The sequence below is a fragment of the Cornus florida genome, unplaced genomic scaffold (assembly GCF_030987335.1).
Source record: "Cornus florida cultivar Cherokee Brave unplaced genomic scaffold, ASM3098733v1 CherokeeBrave_3.0.0_Hap2_Chr10, whole genome shotgun sequence".
NCBI lineage: Eukaryota > Viridiplantae > Streptophyta > Magnoliopsida > Cornales > Cornaceae > Cornus > Cornus florida.
Window position 1 is genome coordinate 110020799 of NW_026775580.1, and position 25932 is coordinate 110046730.

The 25932-nt window shown below is 37.0% G+C and overlaps 6 protein-coding genes across 13 annotated transcripts; all 6 read left to right on the plus strand.

The window, feature by feature from the left end:
- Positions 1–477: 477 nt before the first annotated feature.
- On the plus strand, positions 478–3005 carry LOC132277021 (photosystem I chlorophyll a/b-binding protein 6, chloroplastic). The gene is made up of 5 exons (XM_059778712.1): positions 478–594; positions 707–871; positions 1436–1473; positions 2042–2556; positions 2814–3005. Exons 1-5 carry the CDS (start codon positions 548–550, stop codon positions 2829–2831), a joined length of 783 nt encoding a protein of 260 aa, XP_059634695.1. The 5' UTR covers positions 478–547; the 3' UTR covers positions 2832–3005.
- Positions 3006–3118: 113 nt separating this feature from the next.
- Positions 3119–7208, plus strand: LOC132277022 (pollen receptor-like kinase 3). The gene is made up of 3 exons (XM_059778713.1): positions 3119–4528; positions 4595–5144; positions 5764–7208. Exons 1-3 carry the CDS (start codon positions 3794–3796, stop codon positions 6330–6332), a joined length of 1854 nt encoding a protein of 617 aa, XP_059634696.1. The 5' UTR covers positions 3119–3793; the 3' UTR covers positions 6333–7208.
- An 802-nt stretch (positions 7209–8010) lies between these two features.
- On the plus strand, positions 8011–11967 carry LOC132277024 (uncharacterized). Its single transcript, XM_059778715.1, has 6 exons — positions 8011–8434; positions 8993–9100; positions 10513–10674; positions 10769–10940; positions 11441–11514; positions 11629–11967. The coding sequence occupies exons 1-6, from the start codon at positions 8093–8095 to the stop codon at positions 11713–11715; spliced, it is 945 nt and encodes a 314-aa protein (XP_059634698.1). The 5' UTR covers positions 8011–8092; the 3' UTR covers positions 11716–11967.
- A 135-nt stretch (positions 11968–12102) lies between these two features.
- LOC132277023 (uncharacterized) lies at positions 12103–14810 on the plus strand. Its single transcript, XM_059778714.1, has 4 exons — positions 12103–12491; positions 12627–13020; positions 13178–13791; positions 14078–14810. The coding sequence occupies exons 1-4, from the start codon at positions 12435–12437 to the stop codon at positions 14141–14143; spliced, it is 1131 nt and encodes a 376-aa protein (XP_059634697.1). The 5' UTR covers positions 12103–12434; the 3' UTR covers positions 14144–14810.
- Positions 14811–15018: 208 nt separating this feature from the next.
- On the plus strand, positions 15019–18633 carry LOC132277026 (uncharacterized). Its single transcript, XM_059778716.1, has 3 exons — positions 15019–15251; positions 17231–17352; positions 18050–18633. Exons 1-3 carry the CDS (start codon positions 15125–15127, stop codon positions 18371–18373), a joined length of 573 nt encoding a protein of 190 aa, XP_059634699.1. The 5' UTR covers positions 15019–15124; the 3' UTR covers positions 18374–18633.
- A 1181-nt stretch (positions 18634–19814) lies between these two features.
- Positions 19815–25737, plus strand: LOC132277028 (uncharacterized). 8 transcript variants are annotated; one of them, XM_059778731.1, is made up of 10 exons: positions 19816–19940; positions 21360–21416; positions 21539–21866; positions 21976–22479; positions 22669–22818; positions 23569–23694; positions 24170–24217; positions 24299–24459; positions 24583–24732; positions 24916–25737. In XM_059778731.1, the coding sequence occupies exons 3-10, from the start codon at positions 21809–21811 to the stop codon at positions 25528–25530; spliced, it is 1812 nt and encodes a 603-aa protein (XP_059634714.1). In that variant the 5' UTR covers positions 19816–19940; positions 21360–21416; positions 21539–21808; the 3' UTR covers positions 25531–25737. The 8 variants fall into 8 exon arrangements, with proteins under 8 accessions (XP_059634712.1, XP_059634714.1, XP_059634706.1 ...); XM_059778724.1 differs by adding an exon at positions 20997–21043 and having other exon boundaries at positions 19817–19940; positions 24299–24732; XM_059778723.1 differs by having other exon boundaries at positions 24299–24732.
- The last annotated feature ends 195 nt before the right edge of the window (positions 25738–25932 follow it).

The window sequence follows — 25932 nt, forward strand, 5'->3', positions numbered from 1 at the left end:
CAAATATACATGTTTTCACTGAGTTAGATATTGTTAGACAATGACTCGTTGATTTTTATTTATTTATTAATATTTTGTGAGAATCAGGAATCAATTAACAGATCATCTTTTTAAAAGTTCAAATGATTAGATTCACGCAATCATGAACTTAATAGTTTAAATGAAAAGATTAGTAGAGAATTTCTTATTTCAAATAAGATTTAAGTTTACCCTTCTACAACATGCTTAAGGGATAAGAAATCGTTGACTAATCTTCTCGATTGGACTATGAGGTATAGTTAGACTAGCCTTCTCTGTTAAATTAGAGAAGGAAAATTGAGTTTTCAGACCTGGGTTAGATTATTAGACCTCAATAGCATTGTGGAAGGCAAATCTAAAAGCTTTGCAAGTTCACAGTCCAACTCACATATCCAAACACGTGTCAAACTGAAGTACCATTGGCCCATGCAATTCAATCAATCAAGGACCATCCGCTTCTAGACTACCAGTGTAGATAAGCAACTGGTGAGCCACCCTGCTAAAGCCCAGTGTACCAAAACCTGTCTCCATGGCCCTAGCCATTGCTTCCACCGCACTGTCAAGCCTTCCAACAAGGTTATACATACCACTTCTTCTACCATTACATTTCATTGCATAGCTATTGATTTAATGTGGTTCTAAGTTTTTAATCATTGCTCACTCCTAACTTTGTCCTGTTTGGTAATAGAGAAATACCCAGAAAATCTTTTCCGGGAAAACTCACAACATGCTTACCAGGAAGCACTCGTTTGAATGCAACAAAAGGAGGGGTCTCAAGTGTTTGTGAACCACTTCCTCCTGATAGACCCCTGTGGTTCCCTGGAAGTTCACCTCCTGAGTGGCTTGATGGCAGGTATTAACTCTCCCACTACATTCTCTGACATTACAGATTTCAATCTTTGTATTTGTGTGTTTCTCACTAATTATTGCTGGAATTGAGGATAATTTTTTATTGACTTTGTTAATTTTTTAAAGAACAGATCTTCTAGGGCTCAGATTATGTTAGGGATCGACCAGATTTTAATTTTAAATAGTTTATGATGGCTCCTAAAATGAAGTAATGCATTCGGATTGGTGATGAAAAGAGACAGTGCAATTTATATAAACATTATAATTGAACCAAATTTTTCTAAAAGAAGTACCAGACAGGGTACTGAAGTTAAAAAAGACCACATGGAAGATCTGCAAAATGGTGATAACACAAGATGCCCTTAATAATATCATCAACCACTTTAGTAACGACTGAGCGGTAACAGCAGCACAAAAATGAGACATGATGAGGAGTTTTAGGAACAATTTTCGTACTAACTCTGCTTAAAACTACCTTATTATACTCCACAATGGTTACATAGGAATATGATATCTTAAGCTTTTGTATATCTTGGTGACAGGAATTTTCTTTATTTGTATATTGCAGTCTTCCTGGAGATTTTGGCTTCGATCCACTTGGATTAGGTATGCGTATATTTTGAGTTATCAATTCAAGAAGTGCATTAGTAGTGTTGTGTGTTTGGAAGCAGTCGAGGGGAAACTATGGCCTTAAGTAGAGCGGAATGGAAACACATGATTCATGGAGCCGATCCCAAATAATTGGGAAAAGGCTTGGTTGTAGTTGTTGTAAAATCTTGGTGAACTTATTATTACTTAAGCTTACATATTACACTATCATAGCTTTAACAAACCTCTTTCTTTCAAGTTTTTCCTTGAAGAATCGTGCAAGGATTGTTACTTGCAAATTGTTAAAAAGGATCGTACTGTGGCTCAAAAGAAACAATTGGCTTGACTTGTGTACCAAAGTCATGATCCTGTTTTTATTCGTGTCTTGCTTGGTTTGGCCTCAAGTATATCAGGAATGGGCTACTCGTAGTCTAGTATTCGACAGTCATATTAGGAGCTGTTCTACTTTAAAGTTGCTTGCAAAGGCACCCCTAAATTATTTAAGTAGGTGACATTCATCATAAATTCATAATGCTTTCAGACATTGTTATATGATGCATCTCTAAAGCATGACCAATTTTTCCAGGATCCGATCCAGAGTCACTTCGATGGTTTGCACAAGCTGAGCTAATGCACGGCAGATGGGCAATGCTGGCTGTTGCCGGAATTCTTATTCCAGAATGGCTCGAAAGCCTTGGCTTCATTGAGAACTTCTCTTGGTATGATGCTGGTGCTCGGGAATACTTTGCAGATCCAACAACTTTATTTTTGGTGCAGTTGGCCTTGATGGGTTGGGTTGAGGGCAGAAGATGGGCTGATATGATCAATCCAGGGTGTGTTGACATTGAACCTACACTCCCAAATAAGAAGAAACCAAAGCCTGATGTCGGTTACCCAGGTGGATTATGGTTCGATCCCATGATGTGGGGGAGAGGGTCTCCGGAGCCAGTGATGGTGTTGAGGACCAAGGAGATCAAGAATGGTCGACTTGCTATGCTAGCTTTTGTGGGTTTCTGTTTCCAAGCCATTTACACTGGACAAGGTCCTATTGAGAACTTGATGGCTCACATTGCAGATCCTGGGCACTGCAACATTTTTTCGGTACATCATCTTCAATTCCCCAAATAATTATTGCATATTATATTCACTTTTAAACAAGGGCACATATATGCATCTCTAAGTCACAGCACAATCTAAATTAGTTTGAAAGAGCCTTTTTTGCCTGGTTCTTATGAGAATCACTTCCGTTACAGAATTGTAAACCTAAATTACTGAATTGTTGAATATTATCCAAATGCAGGAGCATGAGAACTAAATTGGTAATGGATAAATGTTAACTACTCTTTTCTTGCTTCCAGGCTTTCACATCACAGTGATGTTGTGGACTAGAGTACTGGTTGAGGGAAGATGTTGAAAATGTGATGAAGCCAGAGGCAGATCTTCCGATTTTTCTTTTGGTATGTAAATCATGAATATTGTTTTGTTGTTGAAGCGAAGCAAATGTACATATCAACAAGTAAAAAAATAGTTCATTTTGCTATTTTGGCCCATTTTTGTTCCCTTGTTTGTCATAAATTTTCATTTCTTAGTGTTCAAATAGATTAGTCGAAAGACTAGCAATGAGAAAATCCTCTTTGACCAACAATCCAAAAATAGAGTGGTTTGAATGAGGAAAAGTGAGAGGAAAGAGGTAAGAAAGACCTTTAGTTCGAAGCCATCTCCCCCAAGCCTTCGGATTTTGAGCTTAAATGAACCCCCAGCCAAGACAGAAGAGAACAGTCACTACCTCTGATCATGTATATGCATTTGAAAGTCATCTCGCATATGAAATGAAATTGTGCCTCAATCCATCAAACGCCCTAAATTGAACATGGAAGCAACATACAATTTCAAGACACCACATCATTGCTTTGTTTATGATCCATTCTAAAAACCTAAAGTACAAATATAGAGCAACTAATGCATATTTCAAATATAGAGCAACAAGACAAATTGTGCAACAGTTAAAAAAGAAAAAAAAAAAAAAAGAAAAACCAATTTTAACAACAGAAGTGGCTTTTGTTAAGGTAAACAGAGTTGACCATTTTCTCTCTCCTTTTCAGTTTTCAACCCAAAAATATGAACCTATTCTTAGCAAATTTGTGTCATTTGGAGTTGTCAACTCCATGATCACTCATCCTTCATCACAACACAACCCACATCGCGCCATGGCACACCATTCCATACCCAAAATTAGACAAACCAAAGTCCCAAACAAAAGATTGATCAGACTCATCCCCCATCTCTCCGAACAGCCGCAAGTTCTTCCCTGGAGGTGTCAGATTCCGGTCAATCAAATATGGCCGCTGTTCACCTCCTCCTCCTCCTATTCTTCTTCTTCCTCACATCCCTCTCTCTCTCCCCCCTCTCTCTCTCTATAACCGACAACGAGGCCCTCCTCAATTTCAAGAAATCACTCACGAATTCAATCAATCTTGATTCTTGGGTTCCAGACACATCACCCTGCAACACCGCCGGTGCACCATGGGATGGTGTTGTGTGTTCCAATGGAGTTGTCAATGGCTTAAATCTCGGCGGTTTGGGTCTCTCTGGTACCATCAATACAGACGCATTGCAGGAACTTCCTGGCTTACGAACCGTGGTTCTGGTGAACAATTCTTTCTCGGGTAAGATACCCAAATTCAATCGTCTCACTTCTGTGAAGGCTATTTATCTATCCAACAATAATTTTTCCGGGGAAATTCCCTCGGATTTCTTCTCCAATATGATGTCTTTGAAGAAACTTTGGCTCTCCCGAAACAAGTTTTCCGGGAAAATTCCGGATTCGTTGGGAAAAATAACACATCTCCTTGAACTTCACCTCGATTACAATGAATTCTCAGGACCCATTCCGTCTATTAATGGACAAGATAAATTAGTCGCATTCGACGTGTCACACAACAAATTGGAAGGTGAAATCCCCAAGAATCTGTTGAAATTTAACGCTCGTTCGTTCAAGGGAAATTCCCGGCTCTGTGGGCAACCAGTGGGCAAAGAGTGCCAGAAGGATTCGCCGCCGATATCGGCTCCGGTGGTCCACGAAGGGACGACGACGCCCATTGCGGCGTCACAAGAGAAGCCCAAAAAGACCAAAGTGAAGTCGAAAGTAGGGTGGGTAGTGGTAGGCATAATGGGTGCTCTGCTTTTACTCACAACGCTACTTTACCATAGGAAGCCTAAGAATGGTAACTTCAATTTGCTTGGCACAGAGCAGCTCAGTCATGAGGTGGTTGAAGTTCAGATTTCGAGGAGTCCAAGCAGGGCAAGCACTAGCCGGAAGATGAATCTATCAAGTAGCGGAGCAGGGTTGCCGAATCAGCGTAAGCCCACCAGTGATATTGTCATGTTGAATGCAGAAAAGGGTGTGTTTGGGTTGCAGGACTTGTTGAAGGCGTCCGCGGAGGTGCTTGGAAATGGCAGCCTGGGATCAGCCTACAAGGCGGTGATGGGGAATGGGGTGGCTGTTGTGGTGAAGAGGATGAAAGAGATGAATAATTTGAGCATTGATGCATTTGATAATGAGATGACTAAGCTTGCCAAGTTAAAGCATCCCAATATTTCGCCACTTTTGGGTTACCATTACAGGAAAGAAGAGAAGCTGCTAGTGTGTGAGTATGTTCCAAAAGGCAGCTTGTCATATGCGTTGCATGGTATGAAACTAATTGCTTTTGTGACCTTGAAGACTATGATATCAAATTTAGATTCCATGAATTTTGTTCTTTAATTTGAAACCTTTTTTATTCACATTTTTTAGATATATCTCTCCCCCTCATCGCATAGTGAAAGTATACAGTACTCCTAGCTACATGAAATGTGGTTTCCTTCTCAATAAAAACTCCAACTCCAGCTACATGACATATGGTTTCCTTCCCAATGAAAACTGCAACTCCTTGTGGAATACGAGTAGCACTTCTCAAAAGGGTATTGGATAACCCTCGGCAATGAAGCTAGTAAATTCAAATGAACCGGATGTGGACCTAACCTTTAGCATTAGTTGTAGAAAGAGCCCACAGACCATTGCTTATCATTTTAATGATACAATTCTAATTTAAAACAAGAGTAGAATGAAACTGCACTTCTTTCCCTTCCTCCACAAAAGGAAAACCTGCATTTTTTTTTTTTTTTTTTGCTTTTATCCATCTAAAACATTTATGATTTTATCCAATTATTTAGTTTAATGATCATTATTGCACATTTTTGGATACAAAATCTATTCTTATTTGTTTATTAATTATTGTTACCTTCTTACTACAAACATCTGATTATCAGGGGATCGAGGGACATCTCATGGCGAGCTAAACTGGGCTACTCGTTTAAAGATTATCCAGGGAGTTGCCCGTGGAATGAGTTACCTTCATACTGAATTTTCATTGTCTAAGCTGCCCCATGGAAATCTAAAGTCTAGCAATGTTCTTCTTGGCCCAAATAACGAGCCACTACTCTGTGACTATGGCTTCCATTCATTAATGAACAATACTGAATCCGTGCAATCATTGTTTGCTTATAAATCCCCAGAAGCCACACTAAAACACCAAGTTTCTCCCAAGTCTGATGTTTATTGTCTTGGAATTATCATCCTTGAAATTGTAACCGGAAAATTTCCATCTCAATATCACAACAACCAAAAAGGTGGTACTGATATTGTGGAATGGTTCCGGGAAGTAGTTTCTGAGAGGAAAGAGAAAGAATTGATTGATCCAGATATAGCAAGTTGTACGAGTGCACTTGGACAGATGGAGACGCTTCTCCACATAGGAGCATCATGTGTTGAAGACGACCCTAGGGAGCGGCTTGACATCTGGGAGGCCACTAAGAAGATAGAGGAGATTCAAATTTGAAGCAGTCTTAGTTATAGGTATGGGTAGACTAGCACCAGCCAATGCTTCAAACATGGACGCTGAGCTCTCCAATCGAATCCATGAGTCGGAATGGTGATAGATATGTTTTTGATGTTTCAAGACTACCAAAATGAAGGCTTTTGCGCGGCATTTCACAAAGGAGTTAATTCTCATTCCCAATTCTTAAACTAGGAAGAGGAAACAAATTGCGTAAAAAGAGTGTCGGAGGTTGAATTCTCTAGTCATGAGCGTGCATTTTGAAGAACTCACCTGGTGACCTTCAGTTCTGTGTTTGTGCCTTTGTTTAAGATGCAGGGTCAGGTTTGTTTGACACACTCAACATATATGAGACACGCAGACACTTTCACGCGAAAGATTGGATGACTACACACATATATGGGCCTATATGGCAGCTGAGAAGGAGTTATATATATGCATTTGTCCTTTCTTCTGTTGGCAACATTCAGTTGTTAATCCTTAGAAGTTCATGTACAGTTTGTATGTTATGTTAGAACAATTTTTTTTTTGCAATTGCCAACTAATTTGCAGAGAGGGCTTCCACTTCAGTAAAGAATGAAAAGCTGCAATGGTTGATTTACAAGGGCCATCTGGGAAAAAAAAAAAAAAATAGTTTCCCTTTTCTCTCTTTGGAAGGTTACCCTCTTGGACATTTTTGCCAATCCTGTAATGTTATACAGTAAAAGAAAATATAAATTTTTTTCCCACTCATTTAAACACAGTAAGTAGGGAGTGTATGGATTTATTTATTTTATTATTTTTATGTGTACTATGAATAGAGATTAATAAGAGTTTACAAAATCTACACAGAGTCGCTGTTCTTCGTGGTTCAAAAATGCCCTAAGCCTCTCCTCCCTGATTTGCCAAAAATGAAAAGACCCAAATGCCCTTATAGCAATCGTTTTTCATCTTCCTTCATGCACGCTGTAAAATTATGTTTAATTTCAATGTCACTCAATTGCTTTAGTATGCTTGTAAACAACAGTATATATCTATAAATAAAACTTGGATAAATTGTAAAAAGAAAATTTTTGTGTTTCTCCAATTGAATGATATTATAAATGGATTATTATTCCTACTAGACTTGCAAATTATGATATTGAATTAAAATATGTTATGGTTAATACCGATTTTTCTGACATGACAAAGATCATATTGAAAGTTATTTTAGATTCTATATAAAGGGAAAACTTTAAATGGGTATTAGAATGATCAAAGCTATTCTTCTCTAAGGAAACAAAAACATTAAAAAAATCAAATAACCAAAACTCAATACGCCTCATTTCAACTGCCCAGGAATCTTTATCTTTAATTCCCAACTTCATAATCACTTCAATAATATATGTATGTGTGTATGACAAGGAAGAGATCAGATACTTTAATTCATGATAAATAAGGGGATCAGAAATTGGCATAGATATAGCCAGATCAGTTTTTTTTGAGGGGAGAGAGCAATGATAGTAATGAAAATTTTGAGAAAGAAAAAGGAATGCTAAAGGGCAAAAAAGTCATTTTAATAATAAGTTGCGAGAGAAAAGTTGGAGCGCGAATAACAAATTCTCCCTTAAATTTTTTTTTTTTTTTTTTTTTTGGAAGATAAATTCTCCCTGAATTTTGTCAACAAGAAGAAAGTAGACCAGGGCTGGTGACAAGTGTGCGCAGCACAGAGCGTTACGTGGAAACCCCAAAATCAAGAAATATAAAACACACACTCTCTCTCACAAATAACAGTCAGTCCCGACATGAATCGATCGGCGGCGAAGAGCCTGCTTTTCTTGACGTCGTTGGTTCGTAACGCGCGTCTTCGACCATCTCACAACCGAACCATTCTGATAAACTCATGTCGCTTTTCCACTCCGGCAAATTCTCGAACATTTTCTGGTCAAAGCCCTAATCACCATCAACAATACCAACAAGCACAATCAGAAACCCTAAATCATAAAGATTCTGCTTCTGCATCGTCAGGATCAGCCTCTGCTAAAGAAGAAGCTCGTCATGAGAGCCAAACCTCGAGAGGAACACGACCACGAGCTGAATACCAAGACGAACAAGCTCGAGTGCTCAGTTCCTCCCTTAATCACGTGGTACCTACATTCAATAGCTTCTTGTTCTTATATATGTGTGTGTGTGTATTAGATTGTTTGCCATACTAATAATCATATTTATTATCTGTGATTTGAATAATTTTCGGTTATAAATTTGAGCACTATCATTGATCTAGCATTTGCATTGCAGTTGACATTCTTTGTCTTGTAATTTTTTCTGCATTTTGGAACTTATGAGCCAATCTTATCAAAAAAAAAGCAATGCTACTCAAACCCGGCTGATTAAACCATATGAAAGAAAAATAACCAAAGATTACATTCATGCGTGTTCTATATGAAGTTTTCACATCAATTTCCATTGGTCGCTTTTCTTTCGTCTTGGTTAGCTGACTTAGTTCTTCACTTTGAAAGCATTTACATAAAAGAAGGGAAAATCGTGAGGAAAATTTGATGCTCACACGTTGACAAAACTGTCTTAAAAATAGAATAAGCCTTATAATTGCATAAAAATACAATGGGCTTATTCAGTTTTTGTGGGATATTTAAGGTGTGCTATTAGTGAATTAGAGAATAGTGTTGATTTGTGTTTATTTGTAGATTAATCTGGGATGGACTGAAGCAGCCATGATTGCTGGTGCAAGGGAGGTTGGTGTATCTCCTTCTATCATTGGATCCTTCCCTAGGAAAGAAGCTGCACTAGTAGAGGTATAATATCCTTTTCTTCATTATTAAATTGTCACATGAATTTAGATTGCACTGCAATACATTTTAGGTTAAATTAGGCTATTAATGAACTACTTATTTGGCTAATTGAGTGTGAAGGACATTTTTTACGTTCATAAAGAACAGAATTTGATACCAACCTAACCTTTATCTGACTTTTCTAGTAATTTATTTCAGATGTAATTAATATTTAAGCAAAAACTCAGTTAAAACATTTGGGACAGGGTTATGGCATATCTGGCTTCTTTTGTTTTGTTTTTTTTTTTAATTTTCATGTGAGATAATTACTGCTTGGAGGTTTTACAAGACTTGTTTGGTTATGGCATTAGAATTAAATGTTAAATGGTAAAAATCTAATAAATTATACCTTGAAGGGCCAGCAAGTTGAGCTTTCTGGAAGAAGTTTTGGGGTTTTTCCTTAAGGATGCTAGAGCAATGAAATATGAGCAAGAGAAATTGAGAAAGAAAGGGAAGCGATTTGGTAATAAGTAGGATGCTACAAGAATTAATCCTGAAAGTTAGTTGAATGAATGATAGGGGTTTAGGCATACTGTTCTATGTGGGATTTTTGTATTCCAACTATGTGGTCTAATTTCTTATAATTAAATTAATCCAATGCCACAGTTGTATGGACTATGGCGACTATGGCTTATCCCTATCCCAATCCTGTTCCACGAAGAAAAATCAATTATCAAACCTACCCCGTTTTGGAATCGAGACAAGTTCGGAGTCTCGAGACATGTATAATTTATATAACTAAATACAATTCAAGACAGAATCTTTCAGAAAAAAATCAAATATAATTAAAAAAAATTAGCAATTATAATAGTAAATTTTGTTAACTTTATGATTAGGAATCCAAAAGATCATTAAAAAAGAGAGAACAGAACAAAAAGAAACATGTAATAAAATATTTATTTATGTAACTTTCTTAAAACTAAATAAGACAAGTTCGAAAGAGAACGACTTTTGACTCATTCACAAACCGATTGGATTAAAACCAAACCCTATAGAAGTGGGCACAGCAGGTCCCCATTGAGGTGGGTCGAATTTGCATCCTTACTTGTTCTTTGGTTTGGAATATATTCTGGTCATATGAAACCTCAATATAGTGTGCCAGGGTTCCTTGAGTGAAGAATATTGTTTTTTATTGTTTTTTATGCTCTTTGAATTTTTTACATGATATTACATAGTTTATTGTTCCGCGCCTATCAAGTGTTGGGGTCTCGTACAATGATTAATCATTCTAGTGTACTGAACTGAGTAGAGACCATCGTTATATTCCTATTATTCTAGCTCCATAATACAGTCTGGTTTGTCCAGTTATATTTCATTTTTATGCAAGTCACGATATTGCTGATAACTTTTCTATTTCCCCATTTAATTTGTCACAGTTTTTCATGGATGAGTGTTTGCAAAGGCTTATCGATAGAATTGAGTCAATAGAGGATTTAGGTAACACGATACCCAGTGAACGCATTGCAAAGCTCGTCAGGATTCGCTTAGAAATGCAGGCACCTTATATATCTAAATGGCCTCAGGCTCTTAGCATCCAGGTATCATTTTATGTGTACACTAACCTCTTATCAGATTACTACTTCATTTGTTAAGCTGAACGCTCACGATCTCTGTTAATATAATTTTGTGTAGGCACAACCATTGAATGTCCCCAAAAGTTTCAAGCAGCGGGCAATGCTAGTCGATGAGATTTGGCATGCTGCTGGTGATGAGACTACTGACGTTGATTGGTATGCAAAACGTGCTGCTCTTGGAGCAATATACTCAGCAACTGAGGTGTACATGTTGACTGACAGTTCTCCAGGTTTATTTTTCTTTTTCTTTTTCTCTCTCCCTCTCGTGAACATCCAGAGGACTAATTTGACGATATGTGGGAGCCATTTTCCTGGAACCTTCTCGGTAGTACAACTTGCAATCCCCTTTTGGTTGCTTACATCATGCATATTTTGCACAAGAATTGACATAATTAATGAGCGCTGTGGGAAGAAATGCAGCCAAAAGGGGATAATGCACAGAGCTGCCCTTACAAGTTACATGCGGCGCTTATTTTTTTTCCTAGTTGGGTACTCACACACACATGCCTCCACTGAGGCTCGAACCCCTGACCTCTCTTTGAGAAGTAGGGGTTTGGTACCGCTAGACCACTAGCCTGTTGGTATTAAGAGCGGCACTTAATCAAAAGTGATGTCCATAACCATAAAGTGGTGACCTATAATTCTGGTTACATAAAGATCACCCCATAATCTAGTCATGCAAATGTGAAAATGCATAATGATTCATTAGTTTCATGCCAAATTCTGACAGATTTTCACGATACATGGGCGTTCCTGGATGGGCGGGTTAAAGATGCCTTTGATTTGAAAAAGACCATTCAAGAGGTAACTCTTCCTTGGTCCCTTTCAAATGCTTTGATTCGTGTCTTTTGTCATCTATGGAATTCTGGAAAACTAGGGTTCTGTAAAACCCTAATAAGGGTGATGGAAATTTTGCAGGTAAAGTATTTAGCAGAAGCTGTTGGTGCAGGGATGGGGAGTACTTTGCAAGGTTTGATGGGGAATATTTTCAGGCCTGAACGCTAATGGTTGGATGATTTGGAAGGTTCTTTAGCAATCATCTGTTTCATGGTTGCTTAGCGGTTCCCAGGATTCGGAGTTTCTATTTATTCGTCATTGTTTTTACTGTTGCCTTTGAAGCATTGCTGAGTTTTGGAGAAATGCTATGTTTATGGAAGAGAGACCATGTTATGTTAATTGTAAAGCTGAATATGAGAAATGGTTATTGAACTCAAAAATATAAAGAAATAGAGAAATGGTTCATGCTATTAGCATCAATAGCTAGAGAATGGTTCGAGTATAATACCGATAAAATACTCAAATACAATGCTCTCGGACAGGTACAAAGTGACACGAGCGTGCAAACTACATGCACATTATGCTAAAATGAAGCTGAGTCCGCCGTGAATGATTGATTTACATACCTCCCTACTGGTCCATTTATCACTTCATTGCAAATTTTTTTCTCTCTTCTGTTGACCAATTTCAGTAGCATAATTAACCCTAGCCTGGATAAAATAGAAGTAAGAAAAGGTTAATACCCCCTTTCCAAAAAAAAATGAGGATCAAACTGACATGTTTCTTAAGCAACCGAAAGTGGAGATTCTAAAATTCACGTCATAGATAAAGTTACGGATTATTCTCTTCCTCCTTTGCATCCTTCTATGTAAATCACTATCAATGGTTTCTCAAGTTCCTATTTCTATTACCTCTGTTGTTTTCAACAAGTTTTCAAGCCACAGGACATGGATTTTGGTGATAGTCGGCCAATTGTCTGCGATAATGGAACAGGCTCGGTAAAGGTAAGTCAATTCCTGATCAGCTAAAAGAATGTACCCTTCAGTGCTGGAAATTTGAGCATGACATTCAATTCCAGCAGCTCAAATTGGTATTGAATTTGCCTATGACAATTAACATAGAACTCTCTCATCATGCAGGCTGGTTTTGCTGGTGACGATGCTCCATGTGTAGTTTTCCCAAACGTGATAGGGCGCCCCCGAAACAATCATCCACTGATTGGCATTGGACAGAAGGACATGTACTTTGGAGATGAAGCGCAAGCCAGACGTGGAGTCCTAAGATTAACCTATCCTGTTGGTCATGGAATGGTGAGAGATTGGGAAGCAATGGAGAGTCTGTGGGAGCATACATTTGAGAAGGAGCTCAGAGTTTCCATAGAAGAACACCCAGTCCTCTTAACAGAGCCCCCCATGAATCCCAAAATCAATAGAGAGAAAATGATGGAAATCATGTTTGAAGCTTTTGAAGTTCCTGCCACCTATGTAGCAATTCAGGCTGTGCTCTCCCTCTATGGCAGCGGTCGAACAACAGGTAACATTGAAACCATGTCCGCTATAACAACTATTATCTGTTATGATAAACACATTTGTGAGTGCACACACAATGCAAAATTGCACCTACTTTTGTCAAATATGTGTTTTTTCACCAACACATAATAATAATAATAATAATAATAAATTTTAACCAGGAATTGTGATGGACTCTGGAGATGGGGTCACACATGTTGTTCCCATCTATGAGGGATATGCTCTACCACATGCCATAGAAAGGCTTGATTTAGCTGGCAAGGACCTGACTGACTATCTCACCAAAATCCTAACTGAAGAAGGTTATGTGTTCACCACATCAGCAGAAAGAGAAATTGTTAGGGATATAAAGGAGCGACTCACTTATGTAGCAATGGATTTTGAGAAGGAACTTGAAATGTCTAGTGAAAGCTCTGAGCTAGACAAGCAATATGAATTGCCAGATGGGCAAGTCATAACGATAGGAGCAGGGCGTTTCAAGTGTCCAGAGGCTCTGTTTGATCCTAGCAGAGTGGGAATGGAGTCGGGTGGAATCCACGAGGCTGTGCTGAAATCAATCAGAAGGTGCGACATGGACATTAGGCGCGACATGTTTGCAAATGTGGTGCTTAGTGGGGGTACCACTGTAATATCCGGTCTGGCTGATAGGTTACTGAAGGAGCTGAGCTCTATGGTGCCTCCCGGAGTCAAGGTAAGGGTGGTTGCACCTCCTGAGAGGAAGTATAGTGTCTGGATTGGTGGCTCCATCTTAGCTTCACTTAGCACCTTCGAGCAGGTACCTTACTAGAACATGTATTCATTTCTCATTATTTGGGTGTCTCAAAAATTGGTTCAAATGATTTGTTACCATTTTTATGAATCAAAAAACAACTGAAAGCATAACAAAATCTCATTTATTTGTTTTGTTCTGTTTTCACAGCACCAAACCAAAAATATTACAGTAAAATATTATATCTCAGCTGTATAATTAAATATTGACCTACTTTTAATTTTGTTTTAGCAACTGATAACGGTAGCATGTATGGCAATCCAATTAACTTATACTGATTGCTGTGTTGCAGATGTGGATTTCCAAAGAAGAGTACATGGAGTCTGGTTATTCTATTGTGCACATGAAATGCTTTTAAGCACATTATAATAGATTGTGTTTTTTTATTTTTCGATCTTATAATGTATTATTCCTTCTTTTGCGTTATCCAATTAATAATAAAAAAAAAAGGTTCAGAATGCCCTTTTATCAGTAAAAAAACTTTTTTTTTTCTTTCTTTATTTTATTTATTATTTTTGTGGAGGTAATGGTTAGATCCTCCAGACCTGTATTCATTTTGTTTTTCTAAATCCATTTAACTTGAGATTATGACATATATATGCCCTTGTTCAAGAACCCACAAGCACCTAGAGGAGGTGACAAAGTTAGCTAAGCCAAGAGTAACAAGCAGCATTTTGGTGTCATGACTACCCAAACGCTATTAGAGAGTGGGTAATTAGAAAAAAGGTTATTTGATAAAAAAAGAAAAATTATAAAGTTATAAACAATAGAAACAAAAGGGTATTATTATCTCTTATAGTTCCTTTTCCTTTCTCTTCCCTCTCATGTTTTAAACAAAAACCATAAAATAACGTCTCTTCTTTTTCAACTTGTGTCCTTCTTACTTTCTGAAAAAAAGAAAAAAGAAAAATTTGTGTGGTTCGACTCTTGTATGATGACCATTAATAATAAGTATGACAAATTGCTTGATATAAAAAAATAATAATACACAAATAAATAAATAATATTAATCAAACAATATACCATTATTAAAGACATTTATTGATGTGTCCTGTCGTGTGTTTTACTTACCCATGTAAATAATAAAATAAATAAGAAAATAATCAATACTGGACAGATTAAATCTCCAAAAATAACAAAAATAGTCAATTTTGTACAATAAAAAAGAAACCGAAAACTGGTCAAAACAGCAGGTGGCTGGTCTTTTTCACTCCTGATATAAATAATCTAGTCAAATAGAGTGCGCCTCCACTACAGGACTGCAAGCACAAGCGTAGCTTATACTATAATACTACAACTAAATACATGAGCCTTGGTTCAAGATTTGAAAGCAAAGAAGATGATGGCCTCAGCTTCACAGATCGTTGAAAAATTGAATCTTAAGCCCCATCCAGAAGGTGGGTTCTATTCGGAAACCCTCAGAGATACTTCTATCACTCTATCCAAATCTCAACTTCCCCTCGAATGTAAGTCATACACTCATTAGATTCCAACTATTTCAGGATCTTGTTTATATGTGTGTATAATATATTCACATCTAAGTGTGTGTAATGTTTGTGTGTGTGTATATATATATATATATTCATATCTCTGTGTGTCTGTAGCGATTATGATTTGTTGCTCCTACTTGTGTAGTAGTTATGCTGTTAGATTCTGCTGTTTGCATTTTCTCAAAAGTGGGATCTGCTCTGCATCATCTTAGATTTGCGTGCCTAACTGAATATGCAAGTAAAAAGTCACAATTAATCTTTCTTTCTTTTTTTTCCCCCAATTTTGTGTGCTTATATTGAAATTTCTGATCTGGGTACTGTTTTGGGGCTTATGAATGTGGTACACATTTTTTTTTTTGTTTTTTAAATGGGGTATGATTTTTGTTTGCTTGTGGCCATTCATGTTGTTTTCCTTTTTGGGGCGTCCATTTTAGTACATCGTTGAGCATAGGTGCACATTGAATAGGGTTGTATGAGGTGCCATTTAATTTGTCTTTTGAAAATCTGAAATAGTAGCATATTTTTCATTTTCAATTTTAGAACTATGTTCTAATTCTTGTAGTAAGTTGTAGCATGTCTGGGAGAACTGCTAAATATTCACTGGCAAAATGAGAAAACTGCTAAATATTCATTTATATATTTAAAATATTCTTCTTTTATTTCTTAGGGTAAAATGGCATTCTCTATAAAGATTAAATGCTCAATATGGAGACTTTGGTAGTCTTTGATCATAAATTTAATAAAAAGAACCCACTAAGAGAGTTTATGTAATGTCGAGAAACTTAATTCTCTCATACCCTTACTAATACATGTTCGTTCAGACAGGTCCGACACAAATCTATACATAGAGGTTGTTTGTTTGACATGGTACTTTTACACATTTAGAAGATCTCATTTATGTAATAGTTATGCTGTTAGATTCTGCTGTTTGCATTTTCTCAAAAGTGGGATCTGCTCTGCATCATCTTAGATTTGCGTACCTAATTGAATATGCAAGTTAAAAGTCACAATTTATCTTTGTTTGTTTTTCCCCCAATTTTGTGTGCTTATATTGAAATTTCTGATCTGGGTACTGTTGAGTGCACCTTTTGGGGCTTATGAATGTGGTATACTTTTTTTTTTTGTTTTTTAAATGGGGTATGTTTTTTGTTTGCTGATAAGGAATATGCTTGTGGCCATTCATGTTGTTTTCCTTTTTGAGCATCCATTATATAATACAACATTGAGCATAGGTGCACATTGAATGGGGTTGTATGAAGTGCCATTTAATTTGTCTATTGAAAATCTGAAATAGCACCATATTTTTCCTTTTCAATTTTAGAACCGTATTCTAATTCTTGTAGTAAGTTGTAGCATGTCAGGGAAAACTGCTAAATATTCAAACTGGCAAAATGAGAAAACCGCTAAATATTCATTTATATATTTAATTTAAAATATTCTTCGTTTATTTCGTAGGGTAAAATGGCATTCTTTATAAGATTGAATGCTCAATATGGAGACTTTGCTAGTCTTGAATCACAAATTTTTTAAAAAGAACCCAATAAGTGAGTTTATGTAATGTCGAGTAACTTTTAATTCTTTCATACCCTTACTAATACATGTTCATTCAGACAGGTCCAACACAAATCTGTACAGAGGTTGTTTGTTTGACATGGTACTTTACACATTTAGGAGATCTCATTTATCATAGGCAGTAGGGTTTCCCAATACTGTTTAAAAAAACACTAATTGGATTAAAATGAGAAACTTAGGTGGCACCGTACTACCCATTTTGAGCGTAGGTTTTAAGATGAGGTTGTTGTGCTGATTTCTTTATATATTGGAGGATTTGCCATTTCATATCAATTTATTGCATCTGTTTTGTATCTGAACAATTCTTTTGGGTTCCCCCCCCCCCCCCCCCCCCCCCTCCCCCCCGCTCTTATACCAAATCCTGAATTTTAGCTTTTTGGCAGACAAGGTTGATCGCCCTATCAGTACATGCATTTACTTCTTGCTGCCTTCAGGGAGTGTGTCACACCTCCATCGTATTCCATGTGCAGAGACCTGGCACTTTTATATGGGAGAACCTATTATGGTATAGGCCTACTTCTACTTACCTCTTATACATTGCGATATCTGCTCCGAAATGCAACCTCACCGCAGTCCATATGGATCATTCAGTGCTTACTATATTTGACGAACTGCCACTGAATTTGCCGGCATCATCAAATTTAATACATTTGATTTACATCCTTTCTCCATGTAGCTTAGTTATCATTAGAGAAGTTATATATTATGATGGGAAAATTTAGTGCCTCAGCAAACCAGATGGTCATCTATGTGCTTTCCATCGGACCCCAACACCTGGATAGCATCATAGTAATGATGCTGATTCATAATTTAAACGGGTGTTCTGACAGTGCTTTACATTTTATGCAAATGGCGCATAACTAATTTTGTTTCGGATTCTAGTTGAATCAAATGCATCTGGTGGACGTGTACAGAAGCCTTTTGTTTTGAAAGTAGAAGTTGTGCCAAGTACAATTTCCTTTTCCCATCTGCAAAATCATTGTGGACTATTCCTCTTGTTGAAATGTCATCTTTTAACCTTAAATCATCCATGAATGGGTAAATGGAACCTATATTAAGAATGACTTAATTTTCATATGGTGTGTTACAACAAACGTGCATCAAATCACCCAATAAGAAAAGAAAAGGGAAAAGCAACTCTTTATTTATGAATTATGTTTCTTCCTTAACACTCATTCTATCGCCGCCATGTGTTGTTTCAGATATTGGAAATGGATGAGAAAGATGGCAGTGTCAAGTTAACATGCCTTGGACCCAATCTAATGGAAGACAATCAGCATCTGCAGTATACAGTGCCTCCTAATGTGTGGTTTGGTTCATACCCATCAAAGGATGTTAACATTTCGATGGACAATGCAGTAGTCAAAACTGCACCGAGGGATGCTGAAAACCACTTTTCTCTTGTAGGATGCACCTGTGCTCCTGCCTTCCAGTTTGAGGACTTTGAACTGGCAAGACGGTCAGAGCTCATTTCACACTTTCCTGGTTATGAGGCCCTCATCTCTTTTCTCACATTTCCAGAGTGAGCAGAATGTTTGTTTTTTTGGTTCTATTGGGAAGTTTGGAATAGAGATTTAGCACACCCTCAATTGGAATAATGTAGCTGTTTCAAGTACTGCATCGTGGCATTGCCCTCATGCTTGGATCTGATATCTCATCTACTAAAGATGAGATTTACTTGATATTGAATTGTGATGTTTGTTGTTATACTGAAGGAAGAAATATTGAGCTTTTCTAAACCGAAATATTAATATAATAAAAGCTCATGTTGCTAAATTTTAAGACACATCTCTTGTTTACTTGCCAAAGTCTGCTGGTATACCTCATTTGCTTGCCCAAAATATATATGAGCAGATATCTTAATGTCCAGCATGCCCAAAGTTTTAAACCTAAGATTGTCTTTAAGGTTTGAAACTCCATCGGGTTTTGAGACTTGGACCCATATGTAGCCCCTTATAAAGTGTTTTCACCTTGGCAAGGACATCACATGTATTACTCTTTTTTCTGAGTGAACCAAGTCCGGGTAAGGTCTCACCTGTTAAGCCGTCTTTACGACGATTTCAAAGAACTCAAATCTCCAAAACAAATCAGTGATAAGAAGGAACCACCACATAACAAGCGAAACAGAGTAGAAGAATAAGAAGGCAGCAGGCAAAACAGGATCAAACAGGGGCATAGTCATATTTGAAGATAGTGTGAGGGAGATGCCACTGCTTATTGGCATGGAAACCTGGACCAAATTTTGAACTGAACTTCATTAACAATATGGGCATTGTTTTTCTCTCTCCAAATAAAACTCACCGCAACAGCCCACAACCAACTTTTAATAGAAAACCCATGAAACTAAATCCATCAGGAAATTAGACTCGCACCGAACATTGCATTTAACCCTCCTAAAAGAGCGAATTCTGTGAGTGAAAAGAGCACTCAGAGAGTAGGTAGTGTTTATGATCTTCAACACCAGCTCTACAAAACTCATGCCAATTAAGAATAGGTGTCTATGATCATCATTAGACTGCCACTTAATCATGGCATGCTCGGAATAGTGTCCTTTAAACAATTTTGAAGTCAGTCTCTTCCATTTTAATCAATGAATTAAAAGATTAATAAATAATTCCATTAAATTTTTAATTATAATTTTAATTTTTTAATTATCACAATTTAATAATCAAGTATATAGAGTTCTTTAAAGAGCGTTACTCTTGAAACTAGGTCATCAGTGGAAATACTGTGTGGTTGGATCATTGACTTCCTCAAGAATGCCATTAATCACAGTATAAATCCCACATTATATAATGTGACGATTAGAATGTAACATCATCACAGAACAAAGTCAACAAACACTAGCGCTTGGTACGAGATGTTTGCAAAAAAATACGAGACGAGCGGAAGTGACGCAATTTTGAATTTTCTCGAAGGGCAGAAGCGACAACTTGTAAAGGTAAAGGTTGCGTGGCATTAAAAATGGAACCAAATCCCTTCACGAGGCTCGCTCTGTGTTCGTCTAGTCTAGTGAGTGGAATCTCGGAGCTGACTTGCGCGGTCTTCTTCGTGCCGAAGAAATTGGAGCGCCCTCTCTCTCTCTCAGAAATGGTAAGAAACCAATGTATATGTAACATTCTCTCTAAGAATCTTCCTCCTTTAACATGTATCTTATCAACCATATATATATATATAGTTAGATATATGGAAATTTTGGCTTTGGTCCGATCTTTCTCTTTAATTCTAAAGATCTTTGAGGGAATATTAATTAACTACACTATGAACTGTCCTTTACACATTCGAGTCGGACTAAAAAAAATGCAAACATTTATTATGTAAATGAATTTGGCAAATCAAATGTGATGCATAGTATTTAGCATTTCAGTTCATCTTCTATTCTTAACTAATCTCAAGGGCTTGGTCGTTAAGAAGTCTAATTTCTATAAATCTTATAGAGCTGATCACATAAAAATGGTTAATAAGCTAGTGAAGGATTGATTCCAACAGACCCCACTTTCTATTTGTTGAAAAAAGTCACTCCAGACCACCCATTGCTTATCAAGATTTCTCCTATATTGACCATTTTATACGCCATAAAACTTTTTTTTAAGTCTTCCTTGAAAGCATCTGTGTTGATCAGCTGGGTTTCTTTTGTTATGCTTATGTTTCTTAATTCTTAGAATCATGTAGGAGACAATTCAGTATTCCGCAACCAAATATACCAACTCAAGTTACTCAATTCAACAGCATTTTTCCAACTACTTAGGTTTGGCTATATGAATTATGTTTCATATTCTGCTCTATGTAAGACCATAGCCTTAATTAAAACACATGTTATCTCATCTTAACTGACTATCTCAACCCATTTAAGTTTTGGTTTTCCTCCTTCCCTAGCATTATCCTCAATTAGGGCCGTGTCACTTTTACTACCCGGTTCAATTAACTGGCAATTGCTACACATGTCCAAACCGTGACTCATTTTATCTCCAATTGCGCTTCTTCAACCATCTCATGAACGTCTTCGTTTCTAATTTTATCTTCTTCTTTTTTTATCTTTTCCGTATCGTGAAAATTAAAGTTTTGACGTTTTTCATGCGGGATTTGATAAGATTAGGAAAAGAGGGTTCATTTAAATAACAAAATAACAAGTTTTATCTTTTTTTATAGATACGGCTGGACAAAACTACGGAAATCCTAACATAAAAATGCATCGTGTAAGAATCCATAGTTATTATTATTTTTTTTCTTCTTTATTTCTGTTTATTTCAGTAATGTAAAAAAGAAAGTAAATAAAAAAGGAAGAAAGGTCTGCCACACTCATTTTAAGAATAATTTGTTTTTTATTTTTCCGGGAAATTTTTTTGTTGTTTTTTAGTTGTTCAACATGGTGTCCCATAATATTTGCTTGGTCTAATTGTTGTTTTATAAAATTTACCTTTCAATTTGGAGGTATATGCTGATCACTCAATACGTCAAAAGCACTCCTCCATTTCACTCATTAAATGCCACACTAACAATCTTTCTTAGCAGTATGGCTCACCGAACTTCTGAATGTGGCAACTTCGTTGTTCACTCAGCAGACAAATGGTACCTTTCTTATTGGATGTGCACTCCTTTTTTATAGTAGTATTCTCTCTCTTTTCCCTTTGATTCTTCTTTTAGATAAGACACTGATTGTATCTTTTTCTTGCATTCCTTTTTGCTTCAAGTGGATTTGAGGTGTTGGTCATTGGTGAAGGGCAAACAATAATCATTTTATATTGACAGGATTTATTTGAGAAAGAGAATCAAAGGCCCCCGGCATTTTTGTTAAATGTAAATATAATTCTTAAAAAAAAATAAGCCCCACAAATCTTCAAAAAAGTTTGAGCAACTAACCTGGAGGGAGGTGTGGGTTTCAGTAGAATTAACCAAAAAAGGAGAGAGCATGAAGCACATATTGTCTTAGCATATGGAGTGAGCAATCTTTTCCAACAAGGATGACCGCTCCTCCTTCATCACGATTGAGGCTGAATATTAATAATAGTAGTAAGGCTGGTAAGCTAAACAATTTTGTCTGACTTCACAAATCAATCCAATAGATTGAGTTAAAATGTTTGTTTATTCATGTGACCAATTTAATTTTCTGTGTGCTTGCTTGATGTAGTGACAGGGGAAAATGAAACAGAGAAGGATTTAAACTGGTATCTGCCACTGTATAAAGCTGCAATCAGAGGTGATTGGGAGAGTGCTAGAAGATTCTTTGACCTCAATCCAGATGGGGTCATGGAAAAGATCACACGAACCTCCGAGACAGCACTCCACCTTGCTGTTGGGAAAAGGAAGACAATTCATTTTGTGGAGAAACTCATGGAGTTGGTGTCAACAGAGGCATTGGTTGTGGCTAATCAATTTAACGAGACAGCCCTTCACTTTGCTGCAAAATTTGGGAATACTGAGGCGGCCAAGTTATTAGTGACCAAAAATGCACACTTGCCTCATATTTGGAGCAATACGGAGTTACTACCTCTCCACTTGGCTACTCTATTTGGTCACAAAGAGACGGTTGTATATCTATTAACCGTCACCAAAGATGATGTGGATCCATGTCCCTTTGCAGACGAACCTGGGATCAAGCTTCTCAATATTGTAGTAGATTCAGGATTCTATGGTGAGTAATAAGAAGCCAGTTTCTTATTGCTGCTGAATTTATAAAATGAAAAAATAAATAAATAAATAAATTTCTAAAGAGTGTGAAAAAGGAGAAGCTAATAATCACCAAATTGTGTATTAATTTGGTACCTGTTAGTATTAAGTTTATTTCTAACTCTTTTTCATTGATGTTATAATACATATGTAGATGTGGCTCTGGATCTGCTTCGGCGATACCCTAAGTTGGCTACAACTGTTTCTCGTGGCGGTAATACTCCTCTGAGTATTATAGCAGGAAAGCCCTCTGCATTCCCAAGTGGAAGTTGCCTAAACTTTTGGCAGCGCTTAGTCTATTCTTGTGAGTTTCTCCAACTCCATTTTATGTTTTCTCTATCATCTGTACTCTCTTGTGTTGTGTTTCTATATTCTATTCAGTTTAACATACAAGAAGTGGAAACCGCACATTCCAAGTCAAGTAAGCCAATGATTGTATACCCATGTGAAAACCTAAAATGACTTGATGTACTTCATTCTAAATACTCACTTAAGTGATCGTGCGACACTTGCTAATGATGCATATAAAGGCATGATTACTTCTCAACCAAATATAGCTGCATAATTGTTGTTTAACATGCCAAAAATATGTTTCCAGTTTGCCACATTCTAGAAACTGGCAAAACCGACCTTGCTTGTTTTCACACAAGATCACATCTTGTAAGCTTCTTCTTGCCGACGTGCTTGATTAAAAGATTAAGGCTACATTAATAGTTCCTCCATGCAAAAATACGAATATGATTTGATATTTTCATCAGTTGATTTTGTTCAGATTCTTTGGATGTTGGAAAATGTTCTATGAATATTTCAGAAGGTTAAAAATGAGAAATTAGGGGAATTTGATATGTTTTCCTTTGTCACGTTGTTGTATCCTTTTCCATTAGTGATAGTTAACTGATATGCAACAAATAGACATTTTTTAGTACAATAGGGGACAATATATGGAGCCCACTAATATAGGTTCTTAGACCATAGGAGCATTCAGTTTTACTCAAAAGAGCATTTGGGGTATATATTGAAGGAAATATATTTTCTGTACTCTTTCATCTTGAAGGTGTTCCTCTGAGGCAGGAGAACTTACACCACTCCAATGTAAGAGACATTGAGAATCTGCCAGAAATTTCTCAACAGTGCATGCAGATGTGCTGCCAGGTTTTCGGTCGAAAACACTTCATTTCCGGTATGTCATTTTTCTTGTTTATAATTTGGTCTTATATGCAAGACATTCAATTGATCAAACAATTGAGGGGGTGTTTGAATCTCTCTGATAACTCAGATGGTGCAAGTGCACAGTTTTTAGCTTTGAAGTGAGAATTCTGCTTTTAGAATTGAACCTTTACAGAAATTGGAAGACTTCACCAGATATGATGATATGGGATTAGAGTTCTGCGAACTGACAAAATTTCAAGTATACTAAATATGATACATGCTGTATCAACATGAGCACGTCTTAATCCCACAAAACAATTTGGGTCAATGTCCTGATTGAGGATCATATTGGTCGATGTGAGTGGGGCCCCAATAATTGGACCAATTAGGTGTCAGGGATCTAAAGGCCCTCACCATATCAGTTGGTAATTTGGCATTGCTTTCATTAACTACAATTAGTTAATGTTTTCCTGTACACTTTCTAGTGATCTTGATTTTTTGTACAGTGTGCCAAAAGTTGCATGCAGTAATTTGGGAAATTATTGAAGGATTAGGTATGATACACAAAACTTGCCCCGTAAGCACCATCATTTTATTTTAAATTTATGTCATACATGAATTGATTTTGATTGCAGTGCCGCATGTTATGCATATACGTGACACAAAACTGATGCATCAGCAAGCTCTTCAACTTGTCAAATGCTTGTGCGTTGAAATTATTAGTGTGGATAACTCAAAAGCTGCCAAAATATTTAAACCACCAGTCCTTTTGGGAGCAAGTTTAGGCATTCATGAGGTAGTAGAAGAAATTTTAAGGTCATTTCCAACTGTAATTTGGTCTTTGGACAAAGAGCAGCATGATGTATTCCAACTGGCAGTTATAAATCGTCATGGAAACATTTTTAACCTTTTATATCAGATGAATGGGCACAGACATATGGTGGCTCAAATTAGTGATATTAACGGGAACAATATCTTGCATTTGGCTGGAAAGTTGGCACCTCCACATCGTCTCAATCTTGTCACTGGTGCAGCTTTGCAGATGCAAAGAGAGTTACAGTGGTTTAAGGTGATTAATTTCTTTCTGGTCCAGAATTATTTGATTTTTGTTATCACGCATGATCAGGCCCAAAACCACTCCTCAATCACTAATTTAGGTGTGGCCTGGGATCCCATTTTTGAAGTTGTTTCTTTCATGGCATCTTAAAAATTGGTTAATTTTGTTCTTTGATCCTTAAGTTTGGGTTTTCAGGAAGTTGAAAAACATGTTCAGCCTAACTACAGAGAGAAGAAAAATTCTGCTGGAAGAACGCCTGCGATGGTATTCACTGAGGAACACAAGAACTTGGTTAGAGATGGAGATCAATGGTTGAAAGACACAGCAAAGTCGTGCATAATTGCAGCATCCCTCATTGCTATGGTAGTGTGTGCAGCAGCAATTACTGTACCGGGTGGCAACAATGGTGATGTTGGTTCTCCAATTTTATTCAAGGAAAAACCCTTTGCTATCTTTTCCATTTCAAATTCATTCTCTTTATTCTCGTCCACCACTTCTGTGTTGATGCTCTTGTTTATCCTCACTTCACGATGCGCTGAATCTGATTTTCTCTATGCGATGCCGATGAGGTTAATTATCGGTCTTGTTACCCTATTTCTCTCCATAACTTCCATGATGGTAACCTTTAGTGCCTCAATTTATCTTGTATTTGGTGATAAAAAAGCATGGATTCTTATCCCACTGGCTGCATTAGCATGTCTTCCTGTGACGTTGTTTGTGTTCTTGCAATTTCCTCTCCTCGTGGAAATGATTAAGTCCACGTGTGGCCCCAGCATTTTTAGTAAGCGAAGTGAGCATCCTTTCTACTAGATCTGCAAACGTAGAGAGTTCTTTGCTTTGCATCCAAATCCTGTAGTGAATACATAATGTTTGCCTTCCTTTATGTTTTTTATCACTCAGATGGACACAAAATTTCAGTGATCTGTTTAGGAATGTTGTAGTATAACTTACATGTTTCCTATGTATCTTCTAAAGTAGTTTTGTGATCAAAACAATTTTGGCCTCTTTCTGGGGAAAGTGATCTAGCCTCCAAGATCTATTTTCAACTTTCTAAAACAAAAATCAATTTCATTACAAATATCTGGAAGTTTTGATATTTCGTCCACCCTGCACCCTTGACTACAATTTGAGAGTTATTTTGAATCTGCAACTCGGTCATTAACTCGATGGGTGCATAATGCTCGGTGGAAAATGCTGTTGAACCTGATGCCT

Bases quoted from the DNA above. Each gene is read 5' to 3' on its own strand.
- LOC132277028 (XM_059778723.1), top strand. From the start codon at position 21,809: ATGACCGCTCCTCCTTCATCACGATTGAGGCTGAATATTAATAATAGT. The intron at 21,867-21,975 runs GTAAGCTAAACA...TGCTTGATGTAG, and splicing joins TAATAATAGTAGTAAGGCTG to TGACAGGGGAAAATGAAACA. The intron at 23,695-24,169 runs GTATGTCATTTT...TTTTTTGTACAG, and splicing joins TCGAAAACACTTCATTTCCG to TGTGCCAAAAGTTGCATGCA.
- LOC132277024 (XM_059778715.1), top strand. From the start codon at position 8,093: ATGAATCGATCGGCGGCGAAGAGCCTGCTTTTCTTGACGTCGTTGGTT. The intron at 8,435-8,992 runs GTACCTACATTC...GTTTATTTGTAG, and splicing joins GTTCCTCCCTTAATCACGTG to ATTAATCTGGGATGGACTGA. The intron at 9,101-10,512 runs GTATAATATCCT...AATTTGTCACAG, and splicing joins AAGAAGCTGCACTAGTAGAG to TTTTTCATGGATGAGTGTTT.
- LOC132277023 (XM_059778714.1), top strand. From the start codon at position 12,435: ATGGATTTTGGTGATAGTCGGCCAATTGTCTGCGATAATGGAACAGGC. The intron at 12,492-12,626 runs GTAAGTCAATTC...CTCATCATGCAG, and splicing joins ATGGAACAGGCTCGGTAAAG to GCTGGTTTTGCTGGTGACGA. The intron at 13,792-14,077 runs GTACCTTACTAG...GCTGTGTTGCAG, and splicing joins CACTTAGCACCTTCGAGCAG to ATGTGGATTTCCAAAGAAGA.
- LOC132277026 (XM_059778716.1), top strand. From the start codon at position 15,125: ATGATGGCCTCAGCTTCACAGATCGTTGAAAAATTGAATCTTAAGCCC. The intron at 15,252-17,230 runs GTAAGTCATACA...GCTTTTTGGCAG, and splicing joins ATCTCAACTTCCCCTCGAAT to ACAAGGTTGATCGCCCTATC. The intron at 17,353-18,049 runs GTATAGGCCTAC...GTGTTGTTTCAG, and splicing joins ATATGGGAGAACCTATTATG to ATATTGGAAATGGATGAGAA.
- LOC132277022 (XM_059778713.1), top strand. From the start codon at position 3,794: ATGGCCGCTGTTCACCTCCTCCTCCTCCTATTCTTCTTCTTCCTCACA. The intron at 4,529-4,594 runs GTCCACGAAGGG...ACCAAAGTGAAG, and splicing joins CGCCGATATCGGCTCCGGTG to TCGAAAGTAGGGTGGGTAGT. The intron at 5,145-5,763 runs GTATGAAACTAA...TCTGATTATCAG, and splicing joins CTTGTCATATGCGTTGCATG to GGGATCGAGGGACATCTCAT.
- LOC132277021 (XM_059778712.1), top strand. From the start codon at position 548: ATGGCCCTAGCCATTGCTTCCACCGCACTGTCAAGCCTTCCAACAAG. The intron at 872-1,435 runs GTATTAACTCTC...TGTATATTGCAG, and splicing joins CCTGAGTGGCTTGATGGCAG to TCTTCCTGGAGATTTTGGCT. The intron at 1,474-2,041 runs GTATGCGTATAT...CAATTTTTCCAG, and splicing joins CTTCGATCCACTTGGATTAG to GATCCGATCCAGAGTCACTT.